The sequence below is a fragment of the Pleurodeles waltl genome, chromosome 3_2 (assembly GCF_031143425.1).
Source record: "Pleurodeles waltl isolate 20211129_DDA chromosome 3_2, aPleWal1.hap1.20221129, whole genome shotgun sequence".
NCBI classification, from domain to species: Eukaryota; Metazoa; Chordata; class Amphibia; order Caudata; family Salamandridae; genus Pleurodeles; species Pleurodeles waltl.
Genome location: NC_090441.1, coordinates 33,384,218 through 33,408,178, shown reverse-complemented (window position 1 = coordinate 33,408,178; position 23,961 = coordinate 33,384,218). Strand labels below are relative to the sequence as shown.

The 23,961-nt window shown below is 44.0% G+C and overlaps 1 protein-coding gene across 3 annotated transcripts in view; it reads left to right on the top strand.

Annotated features, from left to right (window-relative positions):
• The window catches only part of CAMKK1 (calcium/calmodulin dependent protein kinase kinase 1), a 1,090,978-nt gene that overhangs the window by 946,015 nt on the left and 121,002 nt on the right, over positions 1 to 23,961 (top strand). For all 3 annotated transcript variants that reach the window (XM_069226681.1, XM_069226682.1, XM_069226683.1), the window contains one exon: positions 12,458 to 12,561. In XM_069226681.1, coding sequence (XP_069082782.1) covers positions 12,458 to 12,561 — 104 coding nt within the window. The remainder of the gene's footprint in view (positions 1 to 12,457; positions 12,562 to 23,961) is intronic.

Genomic DNA, 23,961 nt, shown 5'->3' with positions numbered 1-23,961 from the left:
CGCCTTTAGTCTTCCAGTGAGTCTGGTGGAAGCAGGTCCAAGAGTTACCTACAAGCACAGTCACTCTTGTACACAGTTTATGAATTACCCTTCCTCCAATGATCTGCCCACTTTCCCTCACTCTCTATCTGAGCCTTCAGGTATGGACTGATAGAAAAAGATTTCGGTCTGGCATCAGTGCGTACTTTAGAGAATTATTTTCCAAAATGTAATTTTTATCCTTAGTTGTATGTCAGCACCTCACTCAGTAGCTCGAGATATCCAGTGACTCTGAAGAAGGAGGAGTGGACTATACCAGTAAAAGAGTTACTACAGTGAGTAACTTGTACTTATTCAGTTACTCCTTTAGCGGTCCATTTCTAAGAAACATGCAGTAATAGAAGATATGTTTGAATCATCTATCATAATGTGCATAATAAGCATTTCATAGATTACACTTGAATAAACTTGTTTAAAATGTGTTGGAGTAGTATTCCAGTTTAAGAGGTATAATTTTCTTCTTCGTTCCCATCATGATTATATGTAATTATTCGTTTTTGAAAGCAAAACATGAAAGGAGAGCCTGAAAGCGCAGCATGATAGACTATTTTTAGCAGAGCTATTTTTTCTTTGAAAACAACAACAGTCTGAAAATATTGTTGGTGACGCAATTAGCAAAAAGGCAGAGGTGCGCTGTATTAGGTCTGAGACAAGCAAAAAGTTAACAAATGATAGGAGAGGATGTCGAGTTGTGAACGGTTAATGCATTGTGATGTTTCTTTAAAGGAGTGTGTTGTCAACTCTTTCCTAAATTCGAGCTGCACTGGGGAGGTTCTGGTGGATATCGGGTTGTTGTTCCAGATTCTGGGTGTAAAGATGGCAAAGGTCTCCTGTCCTGCTTTGTTTTTTTAACACTCCTTAGTCTGCTGTCTGATGGTGTCCTGGCCGCAGGTGTGCTGAGAACTATCAGAGGTGGTGAGCTTGTCTGCAAGATAAGCAGGAATCGTCCTTTTCAGTTTGATAATGTAGTGTAAGTTGTCAAAGGCACAGTAACCCTGTGCCGCCCTGCTCCTATTTTCATTGATTCTTATCACCTCTGTATATGTTCTTGCTGCAGTAACACATAACTTGCGTACTGTGAAGCTTTCCCTGAGGATTTGTACATGTTGTCCCCACCAGAGAACTTGACTCTACTAGAGATTGAGTTTAGCCCAGAGTGTTCCACCTTTCAAAATGGGTCCCTATTTCAAAACTACAGCAATACTGTTGGTTAGTGGCGGCTAATTATAGGTTATTAGTTCATCCCTTTTTTCCTGGAGCCCCAGGAAGAACAGTGCCCACATCCCTTACTGGGAAAGTCCATTCACTGTGTCTTCACCAGAACACCTTGCTTCCCTTGAGTGAAAAATGTACGGTTTTCATAAAAGAATGTGGTATACCTGTCTTGATATTCATGAGTGTGCATATGCACATTTATGCCTTTGGCCGGGTGACATAGAAAACAACGTTATAGACCTTGCAGATTGATGTCTTTCTCTGCCGCATGCTTGCAGTTCCTATCCAACCTCTACAAGAGTGGATCTCTGTGTTTATCCCACTGGTATGGGCAAGATTGGGCACATTAGCCTGTGCATGCAAGAAGTAAAACTAAAATAAAAGATGAGGTCTGGCATTGCTGATACCTGGTATCTGGTGTTCATCTATTACAAGAGAGATGAAGCCGCAGGAGCAGCCCTTTACTGACTGAGGCTTGTCTCGAAGATTTCACATCCCATGCAATTATTTTGGGATGGTCACCATCATCGCGGATTCTGAGATATTGTCCTGTGGGAAAGGCCTCTACACTAGAGGCGATGCATATGCATTTTGTTGACTCCCTCCATGTTTCCATAGTACTGCTGCCATTGCCCAGTCCACCCATCAAAGCATGGCACTTGGACACTGATTGCTCTTTGATTATCACTCACCATTTCCTATGAGAGAAAACTGCAAGGTAAGGGATTCTCTGTGATGCAGGGATCATGTGTGCTGCCTCTAAGCCAGAAACCCCCTACACCTCCTTGTGTAGGCCACTAACCACCACACACCCTTAAACTACAGAACACACATTCCAAATCCATGCTCATTAACTGACACCATGCATTACTGCATGCACCAGATATTGCAGACCTTATCATCTAGCACAAGCTTGATGCCCTCTTCATAACAGAACCCTGGTTTTTCGCTACATTTTAGCGCATTCCTTATCTGCTTCTCACAGGCTAGATCATCCATCATGTGGACCAACCACATAAGAAGAAAGGAGGCCTCACTGTCATCCATAAGTCCTTCTAGTCCTGCACACTAGGCAAGCTACACTTAAGCCCATGGGGGTACAGACATGCAACTTCCCACTGCAACTCAGACCACTTCCTTCAATCTCATCAACAGGCCTTCTGGATAGAACAAAGACTTCACTGATGAATTCTCAGTTCTCCTCGCCACTGCATCCATCTAACACACTCACACAACACTCTTGACTGTCTTCAACCAGACGACGAAGCTAAAATAAAAACAAGTGACTCCCTTCTCAGCCTCATCAATTCCCTCAAAGTGGTACTACACATCACCCAGTCAAAACACTGCAAAAGCCACATCCCTGACTTTGTCTTTTCATAATCACCAGCAATCCTGTGCAAACCACACATATTTCTGGACTGGAAAAAAACACCTTGCCATCTCTATCTTCTTGCTCCGTAGCCTACCAACAAACCAAAGTCTACCCAACAGAGAAGCCCAAACCTCCAGATCCTTTAAAGACTTCTCCATCGACAACCTATTACCTGAACTCATCTCTCTACCTACCAACTCCATGTCTGATGCGAACACCTTTCAAAATAACTTCATTTTTTTGTAAAACTATCCAAACATCCATGCTCCGATGAAAACACATAAGTGCAAGTCAAATCCTTCAGCACCCTCTTGCTCTAAAGGCCTCACTGACAATAATTGCTTTATCCACAGTCAAGAAAGAAAATGAAAGAAAATCAGAAATCCTGTGACGTAGTCATGCAACACAAGGACATCTCATAATATCAACCGAAGCAGAACACTTTTCTAGGCAATAAAGCACTGCATCAACCCACTCTTTGACCCTCGTATTTTACACTATAGAGGCAAGTGCCATGCCATCAACCTCTTCTTCAGTAAATAAAGGAAGGCTAACAGCACATCAACAGCATCAAGCCTGCTTCTCCTCTTGTGGCCTTGCTTCCTTTTAAAATCCCACAGTGGTCATCCTTCAAAGCCATGTCTCTCACAGGTTTCGCTGACATACTGAAGTTCCTCAAAGTTATTTCCTATGAAAATTATGCATTATTCTCAATCTTCAATATAGCTCTCTCGGAGAAGCTCTCTCACCCCCTTCTCATCATTGTCCATACTTCCCTCACTCAAAGCATCTTTCCAGAAGCTCTCAAGACACGGCACATCCTCCCACTCTTAAGGAAACCTACATTTGACATTGATCACTTCGCCAAAAACCAGCTCATCAATCACCTACCTGTCATTGGCAAGAACAATGTAAAAGCATTTGATGGTAAACTCCAAGATCACATCATTCCATCAACTCCTGCCTGACTACCAGTTTGGCATCATATCACAATGCAACTTGGAGAGTTCTACCTTACATATTGTAGACAATACCTTCCTGAGCAGAGATGAAGATGACCTCATCATTTTGCTGAACTACTCAGCTGCCTTAGACACAGTTAATCATCCTCTACTCATGTGCAACCTGGAAACTCGAATGTGATTCATGGGCAACATCCTTCACTGGTTTTACTCTTACCTGTTCAGTCAATATCTGTTTATTGACATGGGCACTTTGAGGTCCCAAACGTTTCCTATCACCCACACAACCAACTGGGCTCAATACAATCTCATGTAACCTTCAGCTGCTACATTTAGGCCATTGGGGCTGTACTCTCAGATAACAGCATCAAGATTTACCAATCTGCCGATGATCCATAACTTTTTCTGAAAGTGTCCTATGCTCCAAACACCCAACAGCTCAAACGCTCTCTGCACATCATTCTGTGCCTACCTGTAGTTCAAAACACTCTGGACAGAATTCTTATTTGCCAATAACAATAAACAAAAAAAACAGTACAAACGTGGCTCTGAAATTAACCTTGATGGTTTCTAACCCCAACTTTCACAAAGTACCAAGTCACCTGGATTACTTTGAACACCAGCCTCACGTCACAGAAGATATTGGCAAAACACACAATGAAAGCTTGATACAGTCTAAAGCAAGTGAGGCCATTTCTTCCAGCAAGTGACTTCAGAACTGCAGTTCAGGCCTTTATACTCTCCCATTTAGATGGTGGTAACACCCTGCTCCATACTACTCAGACTGCACATTGGCTAACCTTAAGGGCATCCTACACATTGCAGCTTGTCTCACCCCGGACCAGAAGAAATATCACAATATCACCCCCCTTCTTCATCCAACTAATTAGTTCCCCTTGTTGTCCTGCACCATCTTAAAAAACATATACATTGTTTATAAAACCATCATGGCAAGCATCCCTGCTTATCTTGCACACAAGCTCACCATTGCTGGTGGCATTAAGTACTCATGCAGCCAGTCCACTGTGAGACTGGAGACTAAGAAGTGTATAAAAAAAAAAGATAAACCAATGCAGCAAGCCTTTTCCAACCAAGCACCCCGGATCTAGAAGAACATCCGGGCATTTATAAGGACTTTCTCAATGTTGCTCCAATTTAAGAAAGAGTTAAATACAACCAATTTAAGAAAGAGTTGAATACACACCTCTCTAAAGAACACTACATCTCAGTGCATTAAGAAACCAATAACCATTCATGGCTCCGGTCACCCATTGACTTTATGCTTGTCTTTACCCTGTGCAGCAGTCCACTCAATGTTTTGTTAGATTTGCACTATACAGCATACATGCATACTTCAGCATACCTTAAATCAAAGTAGTCTGTGAACCCAGTTACGGTGGCTGCCACTCTGTAGGTCGGTGCTCCCTTGCCCAAGTAGAAACTAACAACATGCGCCCAACCATCATACTTGTTAGAAACGGGGTCTGTGGTTGGCAGTTAGTTTGCACTTTGTCCAAGCAGGGACCCTCACTCTAGTCAGGGTAAAGAGATACACACCTAGGATAACCCCTGCTCACCCCCTTGGTAGATGGCACCAGCAGTCAGGTTTATCCCAGAGGCAATGTGTAACCTATTTGTATCAACAGTCGCAGTGAAAACCCCACAAAAGGACTCCACACTAGTTTAGAAAAATAGCCAATATTTATATAAATCAAACAAGACCAAAACGACAAAAATCCAACATGCACAAGCACAAATATGAATTTTTAAAGTAAAATAAGTCTTAATCCATAGAAATCAATGGATGAGTTTTTTTAGCTCATAGTACCTAGTATGCATAAAAAATAAAGCCGCACGGGTGAGCGTGCATCGAAAAGCAAGCAATGTGTTGATTCCTTACTTGCAAGTGAGGCCATGCTTCGATTCTTTCTCTGCTGGGCAATCTATGCATTTATTCTTTCCTCGCAGTGAAGAGATGCATTGATTTCTGGACAAGCAGCCTCAGGTCAGTAGGCTTATGTTACAGGATTTGATGCCCAGGTATGTTGCGTGGGAAATCGGGATGCACAGCAGCAATGAATTTGTGCTGAGCTAGGGATCCATAGATTTTTCCTGGGATGCGTTGATTTTTTAGACGCGGTACAGACGCTGCATCGATTTTTTCTGCCGCTTGGTTCCTGTGAGGGATTTTCTTCTTGGGTTCACCAGCTTCTCCTTTCAAGGGCCCAGGGACTAGATGTGGCACCACTTGGCAGGGTAGGATCTCAGCAAGAGAGCCCCGGTGCTGGCAAATGAAGTCTTTGATGGCCCTGAAACTGAAGAACATGGGTAAGCTCAGTCCAAGCCCTTGGAAAATCTTCACAAGCAGGATACACAGCAAAGTCCAGTCCTTGTCCTCTTTAAGGCAGAAGCAGCAACTGCAAGCCAACCCAGTAAAGCACACACAGCAAAGGGGCAGTACTCCTCCTCCAGCACTTCAGCTCTTCTCCTTGGCAGAGGTTCCTCTTGATCCAGAAGTATTCTAAAGGTCTGGAGTTTTGGGTCCACTGCTAATACTCATGTCTGCCTTTGAAGTAGGCAAACATCAAAAGAAAGTCTCTGTTGTTCACAAGATCCTGCCTTGCCCAGGCCTGGCCCCAGACACACACCAGGGGGTTGGAGACTGCATTGTGTGAGGACAGGCACAGCCCTTTCAGGTATAAGTGTCAGCACATCCCTCCCCACTGTTGCCCAGATATTCATCAGGATATGCAGGACACTTCTCAGCTCCCTTTGTGTCACTGTCTAGAGGGAACTCACAAACAGCCCAACTGTCAGTCTGACCCAGATGTGGATTCCACAGGCAGGCAGAGGCACAGAATGGTTAAGCAAGAAAATGCCCAATTTTTAAAAGTGGTATTTTCAAACAGACAATCTAAAAAACAATTATACCAAAAGATGTATTTTTGTGAGTTGAGAGACCCCAAACTCCATATCATCTACCTGTTCTCAATGGGAAACTGCACTTAAAAGATATTTAAAGGCACCCCCCATGTTAACGTATGGGAGAGATAGGCTTTGCAATGGTGAAAAACGAAATTGGAAGTACTTCACTTTCAGGACATGTATAACACGCCAGTACATGTCCTACCAGTTAGATACACTGCACCCTTCCCATGGGGCTACCTAGGGCCTATCTTAGGGATGACATATATGTAATAAAAGGGAAGGAGGGAACACTTGCCAGGTCGAATTGGCAGTGCAGAACTGCACACACAGACACTGCAGTGGCAGGTCTGAGACATGTTTACAGGGCTACTCACGTGGGTGGCACAATCAGTGATGCAGGCCCACTAGTAGCATTTAGTTTACAAGCCCTGGGCACCTCTATCTACTAGGGACTTACTAGTAAATCAAATATGCCAATCAGGGATAACCAATCATAATCACAATTTACACAGGAAGCGCTTGCACTTTAGCACTGGTCAGCAGTGGTAAAGTGCCCAGAGTACCGAAAACCAACAAAAACAAAGTCCAACACACAGTCAAAAATACATGAAGCAGAGGCAAAAAGACGGGAAAACATGCCAAGGATGCCAGGTCTACAAAGTCCAACACACAGTCAAAAATACATAAAGCAGAGGCAAAAAGACAGGAAAACATGCCAAGGATGCCAGGCCTAACAGTACTTTTTACTAATATATTGTCTTTCTAATTCCTCCATTTGCCTTTTGAATCTCTGCTCCTGTAATTTGTTTTGCAAATTTCATATATTGCAAACTTGACCCAAAGGTATTAGAGCCCTTTACATGAGCACTAATTACATTACACAAGGTCACATTCATATTCTAGGCATGGGGAGAATAAGCAATTTACCCAGAATCACAGGATGTATAGCCGACAATGAGATCTGTATATGGCTCCCCAGATCCACAATCGGCAGCTCTGGCAGTAAATCCACATCCTCTCCCACATCCTATATGAGCCCCACATCTTAATTGTATCTAGCCCATTCTCCTCTACACCCCAGACTTCTTCTTTGAGCCTCTGCACTGCCACACTGACTACAAAAGCTGCCTCTCTCTTATATTTCTGCTGAATCAAATGCTACTCTAGACCTCACCTCTGTCACATTAGCTGCAGAGTCTGGTCTTTCTGGATAAGTTCTTTCACAGTAGTTGCAGATCTTGAATGGCCTGGGATCCATGCATACACTATCAAACTCTCTGCAGGGCGAGTCTGACCTGTCATACTCACTGCAGAGCCTGTCCTTTCTGAAGCGTTTGTCCTTTGCACAGCTGCTGAAGCCTGATCTCTTTTGAGTTTCCCAGTATCACACTTTCTGCAGACCCTGGCTTCCTTAGTCCGGTCATCGTCTCAATGAATGCAGAGCATAGTTTCTTTTGATCTGTGATGTGCTGGACTGGCTGCAGAATCTATCCTCTTATACCATCTCCCTTGTTCAGGAGATGCTTAGCCGTTATAAATGTCTTCATACTTGGGTGGCTTCTTTGTCCACTGACTGCAGGGCTTGGTTCCTATTGGTCTCTGCCCTATCTTGATTTGCCACTCTACCGTTTCCACTGCAGTTCAATAGCGTTTCCTCTAGTTCTTTGGGGTGTCATGGTTTGTTTTATAAAGATCCTGTATAATAGCATGACCTCCTGAGGTACTGGTGAACCCATGGAGAAAGCAAGTGGAGTGGTGATGAGGAGGTAGAGTGTATATGAAGGCTCAACTAATGCTTAATGTAGTTTTGGCATTACCTTAAGCCAGATCGTCATGCAGACTGAAATATTTTGTAATTGGCCATGCAACTGCAAAGTTAACAAGGTGCTCAGAGTAGCGGTACACCAGATGTTAAGACCTCAATAATAGAACGAGTGTGGTTCCTGCACGCTTGAATAGCCTAGAACGTCCATCTACTGTATTATACCTGCAGTTGCATTCTTTTCTGTAAATATCTACATATATCTGGGGTTGCAGCGTCTAATTAGCTCTGATGAGCATATGGCATCCGTATTTAACCCTTCACTCATTTATCAAATTTATCATATCCTTTTTCATTTTTTATCATACAGGACTCCTTGCAATTTTGACATATTTAGAGAAGCTTTCATTTGGGCTTCCTTTAAAATTTCATAGTGCTAACATTACATTGAGAAAGAGATCCAGAGACTAATCATGACCCTAGTGCCTGCAAGGTAACTGCACTTGTGACTGCCTGTTTAGTAGTCAAATTTAGCAATAATCTGTGTTTAGAGGGGTTCTGGCACTGATAACAGTGCTAACAATGGGGTCGTCCGAATGCAGAAAACAAGTTATTTTTCCCAAATGCAGAACGGGATCTCCAGTAGCTGTATCGTGTGTGGAAAGTTTGGCCAACACTAGGGTGAAAATTGGGTATCTCTCATTGGCAGCCATGCGTCCATCTGGAGAGCAAGTGCTGTTTCCCTAACTCGCTCAAGTCCCCCTGACCTCTATTTGTTAGCAGGTCGGCTGCCCCCCATCCCGAGGTGACCCTCCTGATATGTGTGGGTGCATGCCCCAGTAAGAGCTCAATGGCCCCTTTTGTGATCTTGTTCCTCCCAGTGTATGGATCATTGACGAATCATGTATGTAATAGTTTGTGATTGCAGGCATGAAGTTCCTTCAGAGAGGGCGTATGTCATTTTAGGCTTCCAAATGTCTGATGTCGATTTCCTAACACCATCCACCTGCTGTCTCTAGCCCTCTTGCGTGCAGGCCTGCTATCACCATGGCTTCAGTGCTTGACCACTTGAGCAAAGTAGCTTGCCAATGTCGGATGTCCAAAGTCACTGGTGCCTTCCAGAACATAGCAATGTTATGTTTACATAGGACGAACACGAGGTCGATAAACCTGTGAAGATGTTTCTCACCTTTAACCTTGGACTTAAAATCAAGTGTACAGGACTCAGTTGAGGGTGTAAGCCTATTATCCGCAACTGCAGACACTATGGTCCTGATTTAGATATTGGTGAACAGATTACTCTGCCACAACGGTGACAGATATCCTGCAGGCTGAAATCTAAATCCCATATGATTTAATAGGATTTAGATTTCAGCAGACTCTATATCCATCACCGCTGTGATGGAGTAACCGGTCCACCAAGTTCCAAATCAGGCCTTATATCTGTGACCTCCCCTCAGGTTCTCTGCATTACTGAACACTACCACACCAGGCAATAGAAACCAGTTGTGGATGTTTTACACCTGAGGCATTAAGAGGAGGCTGCGAGAAACATTCAATGTATGTGATGTGGTATGAGGTATAAAAATTATCATTAGTGGTATAAGGTATGTGTGATCTAAGTAATTAATTTGGGTAAAACACAGTCTAGGGTTACAAGATACTTGCTTTATCCGATGGAGAGACTCATTGCGCATATATCAGTGATTGTGGTAAATTGTCGGTCCATCTGGCCGGGGCTTTAGCAGTTACACACCTAACCAGTGTATAAGGCAGCATATAAAACAGAGATAGTCTGTTGCATGCTGCTGCATAGTATGTACAAAATCAGCAACTGAGGGAGTCCCCCCAGGTCGCCACGTAGTCTGGAACACATGCCTCAGTGCATGGTACAACAAAAAGTGCCCTGCAGTGACCCTATAGGTTTCCATAATGTCTTGAAAGAACAACAGAGTGCCCTTGGCATACAAATCCCCAAGAAGTGTAATTTCCGCAGATTCTACTTCATCCATTCGTTCCATCAGCTTCTTGTGGTCGGCCCGAAGAAGGTGGACATCCAGGGAGAGTGTTGATTTTAGCTTCTAACATGGTTTTAAGGTCTAAAATGTCATGGAGCACCTTTTCGAACTGAGTTGAATGACTGCACAGGGCTCAAGGACCCTAAAGAGTGCTCAGTTGGGACCCGCAGCTCCACTGTTTCAAAAGCATCCAAGGCCATGCCTGGATGTTCTTGGGCTTCAGCATTGCGGGGGATGGTTGGGCCTGCGGGCACTAGGAGAGGTGCAGATGTGGAGAGGAAGGCTTACCCTACCCTCAAGTCCATCAAGAAAGTCTGTCTCCAGGGGGGCATAGTGAGGTCCAACAGCAGGATCAGTCGTTTGCCTGCTGTTTCACACAGCCCTGAGTTTGGATGCACCCCAGTCTGCCACAGTTGCGGGCACTGCAGATAAATGTGTAACGGGGGACAATGAGAGTAGGATAGACATGTTCACCATGTACCACCAGTACAACACCACCCACTCAGATCCTCTCTGCTCCTCAATGCTCACCCCCTGCACAGCTCTCAGAGGAGAAGGGGAGGTCCAAGGCAGCGAGGAGGCACCTGACACTGTCATCCACTGAGGTCTGCTCTGGCAGGAGGGAAAAAAGGGGAAGGGGAAGCAAGAGCCCCCGCAGATGATTTATAATTCGTTACCTGCCTGGTAGCCAGGTCCACTTTTCACTTGGGGTGGAGTACCCCCTCCAGGACTTTGTGAGTAACACTGGTCTCCGAAGCTGTAGGCCATGTGCCCTCTTCGCCTCTGGTCTGCCTAGTAAGTACTCAGCGGCCCCTCACTCCATGCTTTGCCACAAGGATCAATTCCTTATGTGCTGTGCCTGTCAATAGAAGTGGGGCAGCTAAGACCTCCTACGAGAAACAGCGATGGCTGGGTACCCGTTTCAGGGCAGATTGCTGTTTCTCCATCCTGGACTACGCATATCCAGCATGCAGCAGCTTGTGAACAGCACCATCAGGGGCTCCCAGCCCACCGAGGCTGTGGCGCCACCTTGTGGACGCTGTCTCATGCAGTAGTGACCGTTGGATGGTCCAAGTCTCAGTGGCCTACATGGTATCAGGCCGCCGCAGTTGCCGAGAGTGTCAAGGGAAGCAGTGAGCAGTGATGCCCAGCATTACGAAACAGTGTGCAGCAGGGCTCTTCCTGCTCCCCATTGATTAAATTCTGGCCCCAGCAGAACCACGCTCACCATCTTCCTGACATTGCACAGTCCTCCCTCTGTTAGCCAGGGGCCAGGGAGCACTTCCAGTTTTGCCCATGCTCCCAGACCAGCATGCACAATATTCTAACAGAATATTATGCAGGTCCGCATCTGTGCTTTTCAAAACTCGTCCCATGTGGCCCCAATCTTGGCCACGCCCTACCTTTGTTATTTCTGCTGAGTTTCAACATTGTACTGTATTTTAGTTGCATTTAATTAGCATCTTGTTTTCCTGATGAATTTGTCAAACTGCATGCTACTCCCTGGGAATACATCGGCAGAAGTGTATCCGGGTCACATGGCCTTCAGAATTTTCCTATACTGTGTAAGGACCAGAGCTGTAGTCTTATTATGTATTTGTCACTGCGCTTTGGCATGTAGTGAAGCGAAAGGGATGAGAGGTCAGATGCTTAGGCTTATAAATTGTTAGTGTATTGATGGAGACAAATGTGTGAATGGATTGTGACCTGTTTAAGAAGAGAGGTTTATGGATTGCTGCTTCTCTGGTGTGACTGTGAAGGTGTAGTGGCACTTGTGCATGCAGTAGAGCAAAGGAGAGTGAAAGATAGTTCTGCATGTGGTTGTGTCTCTAATGTCACTAGTTCCAGTCTAGGGCCGGTCTCATCCTGAGTTCCAAATTGTGCACCCCTCTTGGTAATGGAAAGTGGCTTCATCTAGTGGTTGTGAGATCATCTTGGGATGAGCTAAGTCTTAACTTCCTTCCAGGAATCCAGGTAATCTTCTATGTGCATCAAATTGCTCTAGGGAGCTCATACTGCAGCATTTTATCTAATGCACCAAAACTAACAAAACACTTTGACTGAAATATGACTGATCACTTCTTCTAGGCTTATGTGGTGTCATGTAACTAATATGAAACTCATTGGGCTTCTTTTACATGTTTTTTGTCTTTCACAGATTTTAGTTAAAGCAATGTTACGGAAACGCTCCTTTGGAAACCCGTTTGAGTGTCAAAACAGAAGAGAAGAGAGATCCATGTCTGCTCCAGGAAACCTATTAATGTAAGTTTATAACAATCTCCATTCGACTCAACTCTTACCTGAAGGTAGTTTGTGAAAACAAATTGTTCTAGAAATGAAGATCGTGAAAAGCGAGGTGCAGTGTGAAAAACTGAATCTTTAAAAAGGACCCAATGGTGTCTCTAATCAATTTACATATCAGTAGCAGCGCGCTTCAACAAATGTTCTGCCTGCAAAGTCAAAATCCATGCGATTTGCAAGATGGTGTTCTGCTTTCTATTAAACCCATTTTGCCATTTTGTAAGGCCTTTCTGAATTACAAAATGATTTTAGTGACTCCTTCCAAATCGCAGAGGGGCTTGTAAGGGGCATCCCCTCATATTTACGAATCTCAATGAGATGTATAAATGGTTTGTGACCACTGTTGTAGTTCCAAACCATAGAAGTGTTACCAACAACTCAAAGGAGGTAGTAACAAATTTGCAACAAGCATTAGCAAAGCCAGTAGTTTCGTCTTTGTTTTTTCTTTTGCATTCTAGCTTACTAACTGGATTGTAAATATTAGAAAGAGGTTATATTAATGTTTGTTTTAAATTTGATAAACCATTAATGGTTGTTTATGTTGTGATGTATGTTGAATTAATATCCTCTGGTACCATACTCGTCATTTGTACCTTATTTATCAGGGCATTGCATTAGAGTATAGTAATGTGTAGCTAGTAAAGTGCCACTGCACCTTCTGCACTATTCAAATCATGCCCCTTTTAACAGTAACCACAATTGTGCCTGCCTGTTTAGTTGTAAAATATAGCAATATTTGGTGGTTAGAGGAGATGTGACAACTTTTGGCCCCAGTGCAACTATGCCTGCTGCTCTATTCAAATCATGACCATAATGCCTGCAAGATAACTGCACTTGTGACTGCCTGTTTAGAAGAAAAAGATTAGTAAAAATGTGTGTTTAGTGGGGTTCCTAGAGCTTTTGGGCACAGTGCCACTGCACCTGCTGCACCATTCAAATCATGACCCTAATGCCTGCAAGGTAACCGCACTTGTGACTGCCTGTTGAGTAGTAAAAATTTGCATTAATTTGTGTTTAGAGGAGTTCTGACACCTTGTGGCACCAGTGCCAATGCACCATTAAAACCATGACCGAGTGCCTGCATGATAACTGCACTTGTGACTGGCTGTATAATAGTAAAATATAGCAATATTTGATGTTTAGAGGGGGTCTTACAGCTTTTGGCCCCAGTGTAAACGCACCTGCTGCACCACTGAACTGATGACCCTAGGGCCTGCAAGGTAACTGCACTTGTGACTGCCTGTTTAGTAGTAAAATATAGCAATATTTGGTGTTTAGAGGGGTTCCTACAGCTTTTGGCACCTGTGTAACTGCACCTGCTGCACCACTAAACTCATGGCCCTAGGGCCTGCACGGTAACTGCACTTGTGATTGCCTGTTTAGTAGTAAAATGTAACAATATTTGGCGTTTAGTTGAGTTCTGACATCTTTTGGGCCCGGTGCCACTACGCCTGCTGCACCTTTCAAATCGTGACTCTAGTGCCTGCAAGATAACTGCACTTATGACTGCCGGCACAGTTGTAAAATATAGCAAAAATAAGAGTTCAGCGGGGTGCCTAGAGCTTTTGTTCCCGGTGCCACTGCACATGCTTCACCATTGAAATCATGACCCTAGTGCCTGCTAGATAACTGCACTAGTGACTGCCTGTTTAGTAATAAAATATAGCAATATTTGGTGTTTAGAGGAGTTATGACAACTTCTGGCCCCAGTGTCACTGCACCTGCTGCACCATTCAAATCATGACTCTATTGCCTGCAAGATGACTGCACTTGTGACTGCTGGTTCAGTTCTAAAATATAGCAATAATAAGTGTTTAGTGGGGTGCCTAGAGCTTTTGTTCCCGGTGTCAATGCACCTGCTGCACCATTGAAGTCATGACCCTAGTGCCTGCTAGATAACTGCACTTGTGTCAGACCGTCTAGTAGTAAAATTTAGCAATAATCTCTGATTAGAGGGGTTCTGACACCCTGTGGCCCCGGTGCCACTGCACCTGCTGCACCTTTCAAATCATGACCCTAATGCCTGTTAATAAGTCACTGAGAGACTAACAACTAAAAAAAAAAAAAAGTCGCCCAAAAATACAAATTACTTTTCTTAAAAAATGAGTGAGTGGTAATTTAAGAAACAAACACAAATAATTCATGTTATTCATCAGAAATATCATTATTAAGTAATGAAAAACACAACATAATGAGTTCGCTCGCTGATTGCTTCAAATCTGCACTGGATACTCTAGTGCAAGGTGGCCGACATGTTTACACACATTTCAATGTGAATTGACTTGCTTTCACTTAATCTTTTCCCGTACAAACACTAACAAGTAACCAATCACTAAAAACCAGAAGGTGTACTTTGGCCATACTCCACACAGCAGCAAAAGCAGAACAGAAAGCTTAATAGAAGAGCAGGAAGTGACCTGCTAGCCAATAAAAAGCAAGTAAATTTAAGCAAAGATGGAGGAAATTTTAAATGAACAAACGGGATGTTCAGGAAATTAAGGAGTGAAGTAGGGGTGTTTTCTAAGTCTTTTCAAAGAATTATTTTTTAGTAACATATGACTTAGCAAGCACATGCGATACCTATAAAGTAAGTTGTCCCTGTTGAGCAGCTTTCCATTTGGAGAGCATATTGGAGGGCCTGGGAGAAGTAGACAATGGGCTATGGAACCACTGCTTGCTCCCGCCCAGTGTCTTCCTAAATGGGATGTATATATAGAATTGTTTTGAAGCAGTATTGGTTTAAAGATTATGGGTTTCTTTGAGAAAACAAAACGTTTCCCATTTGAGTAAAAATGCTCTAAGCCAGATCTGAACTATTCATTAATGCACACTGTATTTTCAGGGTCAGAATGTATAAATGGTCACATTAGGTCACTAAATTAGACCTCAGAACCAGGGATAAATGAGGTCCAGCTGGCCCACGTGCTTAACATGTTTGACTGGTTTAAAAAATGTATTTCTTGCTTGGTGAAGCATGTCACTGTTTATCCCTGGGTAACCTCCCTGGCCCTGTTTAAATTAACAAAAAATAATGTACGATTGCTTTGCTTATATACATGATATCTTGTTGGTGCTGAAGTCACTAACATCCCAATTATTAAGCGTCCGGATTTACATGGTACCATGTGGCTGAAAATAAACTTTCCGGATGGCATCCACTGACATGAATTCAGCTGTTACAAGTATAAGTTCCAGGAATGGGTAATAACATAGACCAGTATTACCAGGTCTGAATCCACATGCAGTGTCCACCTTCTGGGAACAAATCCACTTCCACTTACCCCCTCCTCTGAGCAGGTGGTAAATGAACAAGGGGGCAGTGCAGACGAGGGGCAGTACAAGGTGTGGATCGTAGTGGGGCACAGCAGAGGGTGGCAGGGGAAACATCCTGTGCTTATCCATGCCTCTGAGCCGGTTATAACTGGGCAGAGCCATATCCCACCCAAGAATCAGTGGTGGCTCCTCCCTGGGGGCGGGGGAGCATCGCCTCCCCGCCAGCAGCAGCAGCTGCAAAACCTTTTTAAGGAAACGATAATAAACCATGTTTATTATCATTTCCTTGTAAAGGGGCGGGCCACAGGGGTGACAAGTTTGAGGGGGAGTTCCCCCTCGGAGCTCATGTGTGTTTGGCTGGCCGTCTCGGGCCGGCCAAACACACAGGCGCAGAGGGCTCTCTCCAGCCCAGCAACTGTGTTGCTGGGCTGGAGAGAGCCTGCACAGGCTCCCAGTCTGCCTGGGAGCACCTTCCTTCTGCCTACTAATCCCCAGTACTGCCCATGCAGACCTCCCTCAGCCTTGCAGAATCAAACTTCACTTACTCTGGACTATGCAATGCTGTAGGGTTCCAGACACACATCAGCTGCACCTGCCTGTACCAAGGAAGGTGGGCAGGTCTACCCTGGTGTGTCACCAGCTGCTCAGAAGCACCTATCTGGGGCAGCTCCCACTGTACAACCACCACCCCTTCCTCCTTTGAAGATCGAGTGGTGGAAGGATGAACTCAGTGGGTAGAAGCTCTCAGCCACGTACCCACAGGTGGCACTGCAGGTCCATTAAGATGGTGACACTGAGTACGCCATGACTGCCTGCCTGCTTGAACCATTGTGAGAGCGAAGAGCACCTTTCTGAATTCCATCCTGAAATGTGTAACTGCACCAGACATCCCCTCACCAGTGACCTCTCTGCAAGTTTTTTCTCACATAAATTAACCAGTTGGGAGAGATTATCTGTATGATTATAAGACCTTACATGCTGCCTTGACATACAGAGCATCTGCTCCGGCCCAGAGAATTTATTTCTTCTTCAAGCTTCTTGTCCATATGCACTCACTGAGCTGACCGAAGGATCAGAGCACTTCACTGAACAAAGCCCATGACCCAGTTAGAGATCTGAGCTCCATGCAACCCTCGAAGTGCAGAGTTAAGTCTGTTCAGTGGGCCAAACCCAACGAGACACAAGCGAGGATCCGTACAGACTTAGGGCCTCATAATGAACCCTGGCGGTTCAGACTGCCATGCTGGCGGTGGCGGAAAATACTGCCACCAGCATGGGGTCTGAACCGCCATATAATGTACAAGGGAGGGCCCCCACAGGCGGCCCTCCGCCACCGCCAGGCTACCGCCGCCAGGGAGCCTGACGATGGCAGATATCATTATCCGACAGGGCAGTGCTGCAAGCAGCGCTGCCCTCCGGATAATGAACGCTTGTTCCTCCAGCCTTTCCGGCCCCCGTGCAGTGCCCCCTCGCGCAGATCACTGCCCGATTTACAAGCAATGATCTGCGCGATGGGTGCTTCTGCACCTGCCGCTCAGCGGCATTGACGGCAGCTCCATGTGGAGCCGTCGTCAATGTCCCGGCCCAGCAAAATGTACATTATACGGCCGGCGGGGTCTCAAGGGGACTGGCGGTCTATGAAAAGGCCACCAGCATGAACACAGCGGGGTTTCCCGCCGTGTTCATAATGACCCCCTTAATGTGAACCTGAACTTTTTCCTGTTGAAAGTCTTTGCCTTAGAAATTTTTTAACACTCTTTCTGCCGGGATCCAATAGTAAATATTTAGTGTAGGAACATGCCTCTAAATCCCAATAAAGAGGTTGGCCATAATTTATCCTGGTTCATGTATTATTGCTTATGTTTTGCCTTAGTAGAATACTTGTTTACATATTCTTAACTTTTATTTTGGCCTGGCGTCATGGTAATCTAGAATGTGTGGAGAGTTCTAAACCTGTCTTTGACAATGCACAGTAAGTCCAGTAGCCGTTCTGTGACCTGGAGGGGTGCACCAACCATGCCCTCATAGTATGCAGTGGAATGAAATATCTTTTTTGTATGTGTGTGTGTGAGAGAGTGTGACCTACTGAGCCCTTGCATGTAAAGTTCTGTTGTGATGTGACGCCCTGAAACTGGCACCGACACCCTGTGTGCATATCAAATTAGTATGTGTGTGTTTGTATATGTACACTACATGGGCAGCACATATTTGGCAGTACAGCCCTGAGTGTGTGTGTGTGTGTGAGACTCTGAGTACTGGTGCTAGTGGGATTCACCTTGGATGCCCCTGGCTTAGCGTGGCAGAAGATGGAGGATGAGATTAACTTTTGCAGATAGTAGTAAGGTATTGCCCTCAGTGCTATTGCTGGAGGATGGCTATCCTGACACTGAAATGAGGATGGAATCAGGGCTTTATTTAGAAATTCCATGAGAGCCTTCTTAACTAAGAAGAGCTGAGGATTTACTTAAAATGTATAGAAGCTGCCTGCCTATGTGGATGGGAAATGAGTGTGACTGGCCCTGTAGGAGGAGAGACTTTCCAGGAAGAGTGACCTACTATTTTCCAAGCACATAGAACACCTAGAGGAAGCTGGCAAACAAAGAAAGCTAGCCAGGGGAGACCCATGCTACAAAGACCACAACCCCTGGTCCTTCTGCCTAGTTCCTGAGTAAACTGTATCATGATTGCACTAGAGTGAAGGTTTCTCTGTCTGCCATGGGCTTGAGATGTTGCTAGTACTGGTGCCAGCGGAGAAAACGAAAGTCACACCACTGCCGAAGCGGGAAGACGAGATCTGCCTGGAGCTGGAACTGCAGCAAAGATATCATCATTCAGAACCCCAAACAAGCCTGCTGCAGCGGCCCCTTTGAAGAAAGGTTCAGTGCTGTAAGAATGGGAGCTCATCCCGAGCCCACTTTAGAGTCTGAAGAGCAGCTCGCCCAAAAGCAGGTAAACATGAGCTTAGCCTGCATACATGGACATGGACTGCCGCTTTTAGGCAAGACCTGTGTACTGCTTAAGACTCTTTAACCAAGGGTTGAAAAAGGCATTGAACAAAGTTGCTCCATTGACAAGTGAGGCTGTTTTTAGTTATATCCACATGCGCCTAATCCTTTCCTACTCCATATAGCTCTGGACAGAACATTATAGAGAGATAGTCATATACAGCAGAGCCAGAAACTCAACCATAGCCTGAAGGAGTGTGGCTTTGTGGAGAAGGAGGATGTAGCACTTCGATGTTAGACACAAGTGATTATAAACCTGTATTAAGAGTTCATGGTGTTGTGTAGTATTTAGTTTTGCTGTGTGAATAAAGTGCTCTATTTTTCCATAAAAGATAAGCACTAGGCTGGATATTTTGCTACTGGTTCTGTTGATTGGCCATTGAGTTCTGAGTCTTTGCCTCCAACATTACCTTCCTGAAGAACCTGTGACTCCTCATCATCACTACTCTGAGGGTCAAGTACAGAAAGGCCACTGTAGAATACCAGCCCAAGACCCCTGGATATCAGTGGCAGCTTATTTCTACCACCACAATTTGTTCCCATTAGCCCTTGCATGCTCTGTGGTTTCCCAAAGGAGGTCTGGCAGACCATTACAAGACTTTGGATCCTCTATTTCTGTAGACTCCACTGCTATCTTTCATTACATCACTACCCATAAGGTTTCAGTAGAAAGCATTTTGGGGAAACAACACTAGATTGCTCACCTCACTGTCTCTGAAAATAGATCTGGAAACTGGTTGCACCAGTTGTGGTTGGCAGTTTGGTTTAAGCAGTCAAGAATTTTCTAGTTAGATATTGTTTCAGGCTTCTGGTACTCTCCGCTCAGTTGTACTCTGTTCATAATCCTGCTTTCTTTTTTGTTCCCCGCTAAGACTGGTAAATCAGAGCAGGAAATTGGTAGGTCCTCACTTGCTTGCCTTGAAAAATAAAGGTTGATGTTCTCTTTGGGAGAACAGCCTAGCCACCAGGGCTAATTGACTTGCACATAGGCGTTGCTGGACTGGGTTAGTTGTTGCATTCCAGCTTATCAAGGTTGCTCCTTCCTTTCCTTTTGAGTATATTTGTTAAAAAAAAAAGCACATGTAGAGTTGTGTATGGTACTGGTTGAATTAAATTGGTATTTTTATTTGTAGCTGGAAATACAAATTGGAAATATTAATTTACAACATGTTTAAATTCATGGGTTCATAAAGAATTGTATATACAATTCAAAGTAAAGTATAATGGTAATTTCATCATGAAAATCTTTCAAAATTTGTTTGTTATCTATTCCAGAGGATTATTATATACAAGGCCCATAAGCATCACAGAGTTTAAAATGCTAGCAGGGCTCACCTTATATGCAGACTAGGCAATAGGGGGAAAGGTAAAATTTTCCCTGTGTATGCTTTAGAAGTAGCAGCTAAACCATGTCATGCTAGTTTTACCTTTGTGTGTTTAATACAGAGGTGAAGCATTGGCCAATGTAAATAGAAGCAAATGCAGGGTGAGGGAAAAATATAGTCATTAGCCTTCAATGGAGGTGAAGAAAATCAAGTATTTCTGAGGTTCCCATCAGAGCAGATGAGTTCCTTACAATTAAAGGAAAGTAAATCATTGTATTGCTTTCTTTGCAGTACACTGATATGCTCACAAAGGGTTCAGAGGAAAGAACACTGCAGTACTCCCAATACCCTCCATCTGCCATAATAGTCTGAGACGTGCTTTCTGGTCAACATGCATATTATAACGCTGACATGTCATTGTGCCCTCTACATAACCCTCTGTTCCCAGCCACATTCCTTGTGTGTCCCAGGACTTGCTTTCAAGCGAGTAAAGCTGCAGTGTCCATCAAACACACTTTGAAACATTAAGGATCCGACTTCTTTATTATGAATTATTAATTATGGGTTTCGCCGAGATCACTACCACTCTACCGGAGTCTCTGATTGCTAATCAGCACATGAGTAAAGAGACGTTGTAGGGTGCCTATGTCAAGCTAGATTATATTGCAGATAGAGCAACACTTTCACCCTCAGAGCTCTGCCATCCATTTAGCAAATTTGATTAGTGGTACTACAAAGCTACCTTTGTTGCTAGATCTTGTCTACTAGGAATTTGGGATCTGACTAATGGGAAATTGTATACATTATGCATAGGGAACCAATGTAAGTGGCAGAGCTGACTAGAAACATAATTTGTTAAGAGCTGAAGCTGGATCTTCCTAGGCTATTTAGAATTTTCTGCAAGTAAATATTGACTGTTTCAGGAAGTCTCAAATAAAACTAGTTTCCACACTCCAGACACGCCTGGTCAAATGTGTTGACAACCATAACCTTGTGAGTAAATGAGCAGATTTGCATAATGCGTGGCAGAGCACAAATCTAATAGAAGCAAGTATTGGTGGCGTTTCGAATTTGTTATTCAAAATTTTAGTTTCTAGTCTAATATAACTGCTAGATCTCACTGATGATATGGGAGAGGGGCAGTGCCAGTTCGGGATGCTATAATGAGGCAACGCCAAAGTTTAAGTTATTGAAGACACAATGAATCTCTGATTTTGCTGGGTTACGTTTAACGTAATTTTGTCACACCCTGGTGAAGATCATATTTAGAGTTAGGGGGAACCCTACAGTGGACTTAACATGATCATTGTTTAGGTTGATGATGATTCAGGTATTAACAGCAGATTAATATGTTATCACCTTGAATTGGCTGAGTAGAGTGGCTATAGGCTCGAGGTACACTTTAAATAACTGGGTAGATAATGCTGACCTCTGTAGAACTCCTCTATGTTGAGGGGTAGGAGAGTATGGGAAGTTTCAAAGTTGGACATGGTGTGTCTTTTTGCAAATAAAATATATTAGCAACATGTGTATTAGTTGACCTTGATTGAATATGTGAGCTTAAGTATCAAACCTCAGTGTGAATTTACACTCCTGGAGTTGACGTTTTTGCTGTACTATTTTACTTGTACAAAACAACATACTTCTTTACCCTTTTGGATTACACAGTCATATTGATAATTGTATGACCTCGTTATGAACATATAGGGCCTGATTTTGATTCTGGAGGACAGGTTACTCCATCACAATGGTGAAGGATATCCCGTCCACCAAAATACAAATTCCATTACTTCCTATGGGATTTATATTTCGGCTGATGGATACTCCGTCATCGTTGTGATGGAGTAACTCATTTACCGAATCTGAATCAGGCCCATAGTCTTTTGAGACACATTGCTTCTAGGAGTGGAAATGCTGTGTACTTGTAACATGAAGTTCTGTGGTAACCCAAGTTACTACACATTACTTATTTATTGACCGTTATACCAACTGCCATGCAGGCCAGCAACGAAGGACCTCCACTTCGGTCTTTCTTGGGCAAGTGTCTGTACTGTGCCCCAGCTGTAGTTCAGGGTCTTAATTTCTGTTTCCACAGTTTGCCTTTGGATGTTTTTTGGCTTGCTTCTCTTCCATTTGCTTTCTGAGGTCCAGTGGAGAGCTGGTCTTGTGGTGTGTGTTGTATCTGTCTCCATCTTTTTCTCATAATGATGGTGAAAATGCTCTTTTGCTTGCAAATATGAGGGGTACTGGTTGGTGCCTGAAATGCATGATGATTCTTAGATTACTGATGTGGAAGGCTGACAGTTTGGTGATGTTGCTTTTCGTCATCTGCCAGCATTTTGATCCATAGACGTTTACGGACAGCACAAAGCTCTGATAAAGCCTCAGCTTGGTGTTGGTGCTGGACTGAGATGACCTCCGACCACTGTTCAGCATCCTGAAGGCTTTCCTGGCCTTGTTCAGTCTGCACTTGATGTCACTGCCTGCCCCTCCATCATGTCTGATAGTACTGTCTAGGTAGATGGGCTCTTCAGTCAACGTTAGCTCCTTTCCATCCACCTTGATTGGTGAAGGGTTTAGGATGTGGAGTGACATGACTTCTGATTTCTTCGTTGTGATCTTCATGCCCACTTGCTCTGCATAGATGTTGAGGCATGTGGTGATCTTCAGGTCCACTAACTCTTTATAGATGTTGAGGCAAGACGTCTTTTCCTAAATATGCTGGTGTCTGAGAGAGCACGGCTAGGTCATCTGCATAATTAGGGTTCTCCAGTGTAGATAATAAGGTACATCCATGCCTCTGGCTTGGTCTTCAGCTGTGCATCGCATCACCCAGTCGATGACTAGGTTGAAGAGCAACCCTGACATCACACACCCCTGTCTCACACCGGCCTTGACTTCAAAGATATACTCACTTTATACCACCTTGCAGGTAAAATTATCATAGATCCTCTTGATGAGGAAACTGTCTGCTGCAGTATGACATAGGCTTTCAGTTTGTGCTAGAGACTGTCATGTTGAATATTGTCAAAGGATTTCTTAAAATCACTGAAACTGATGTATAGTTGTCTCTGCCACTCTGTGCACTGCTCTATGATGTTGTGTAGAGTAAGGATATTGATCATCACACACTTTTCCCTTGCCAAACCCAGTATGTTACTTTCTTAGGTGCTTGTCCACGGCATCAGAATTGTGCTGTATAATCATTTTTGCCAGGATTTTACCTGGGATTTACTGAAGGGTTATTCAACACAAGTTTTAGCAGTTTCTCAATGCTCCCTTCTTTGGAATCTTGATGATGATGCCTTGGTTCCAGTCATCTGGTACATTCTTTACTTCCCAAATTGGTTGAAGGATCTTGGCTGATGTTTCAGGTCTGCCTTGAACATTTCAGGTTGTCTTGGCAGGGAGCTTTTCTGTTCCTGTGAGATCGGATGGCAGTGCCCATTTAATTTCTTTGTGATAGGGCAGTGTTCATATCAAGTCTGGATCTGCTTCTGAGATGTCTGCTTCACTTGCTGGTACTAAACTGTTAAAGACTTCTTGAAGTGCTTGGCCCAGCATGCTTACTGCTCTTTCTCGGTTGTGAGTAGTCTGCCTTGCTTGTACATGATAAAAGGGATAGATGTTGCATGATATTTACCATTGACTAGCTTCTTGATCTTAAAGATCTTCCCTCATTCTCCTCTACTGGCTGCCTTCTCTGCTTGGCTAGCAAGGTTATCCACGTAAGCCCGCTTGTCTGCCCTTATCATTCT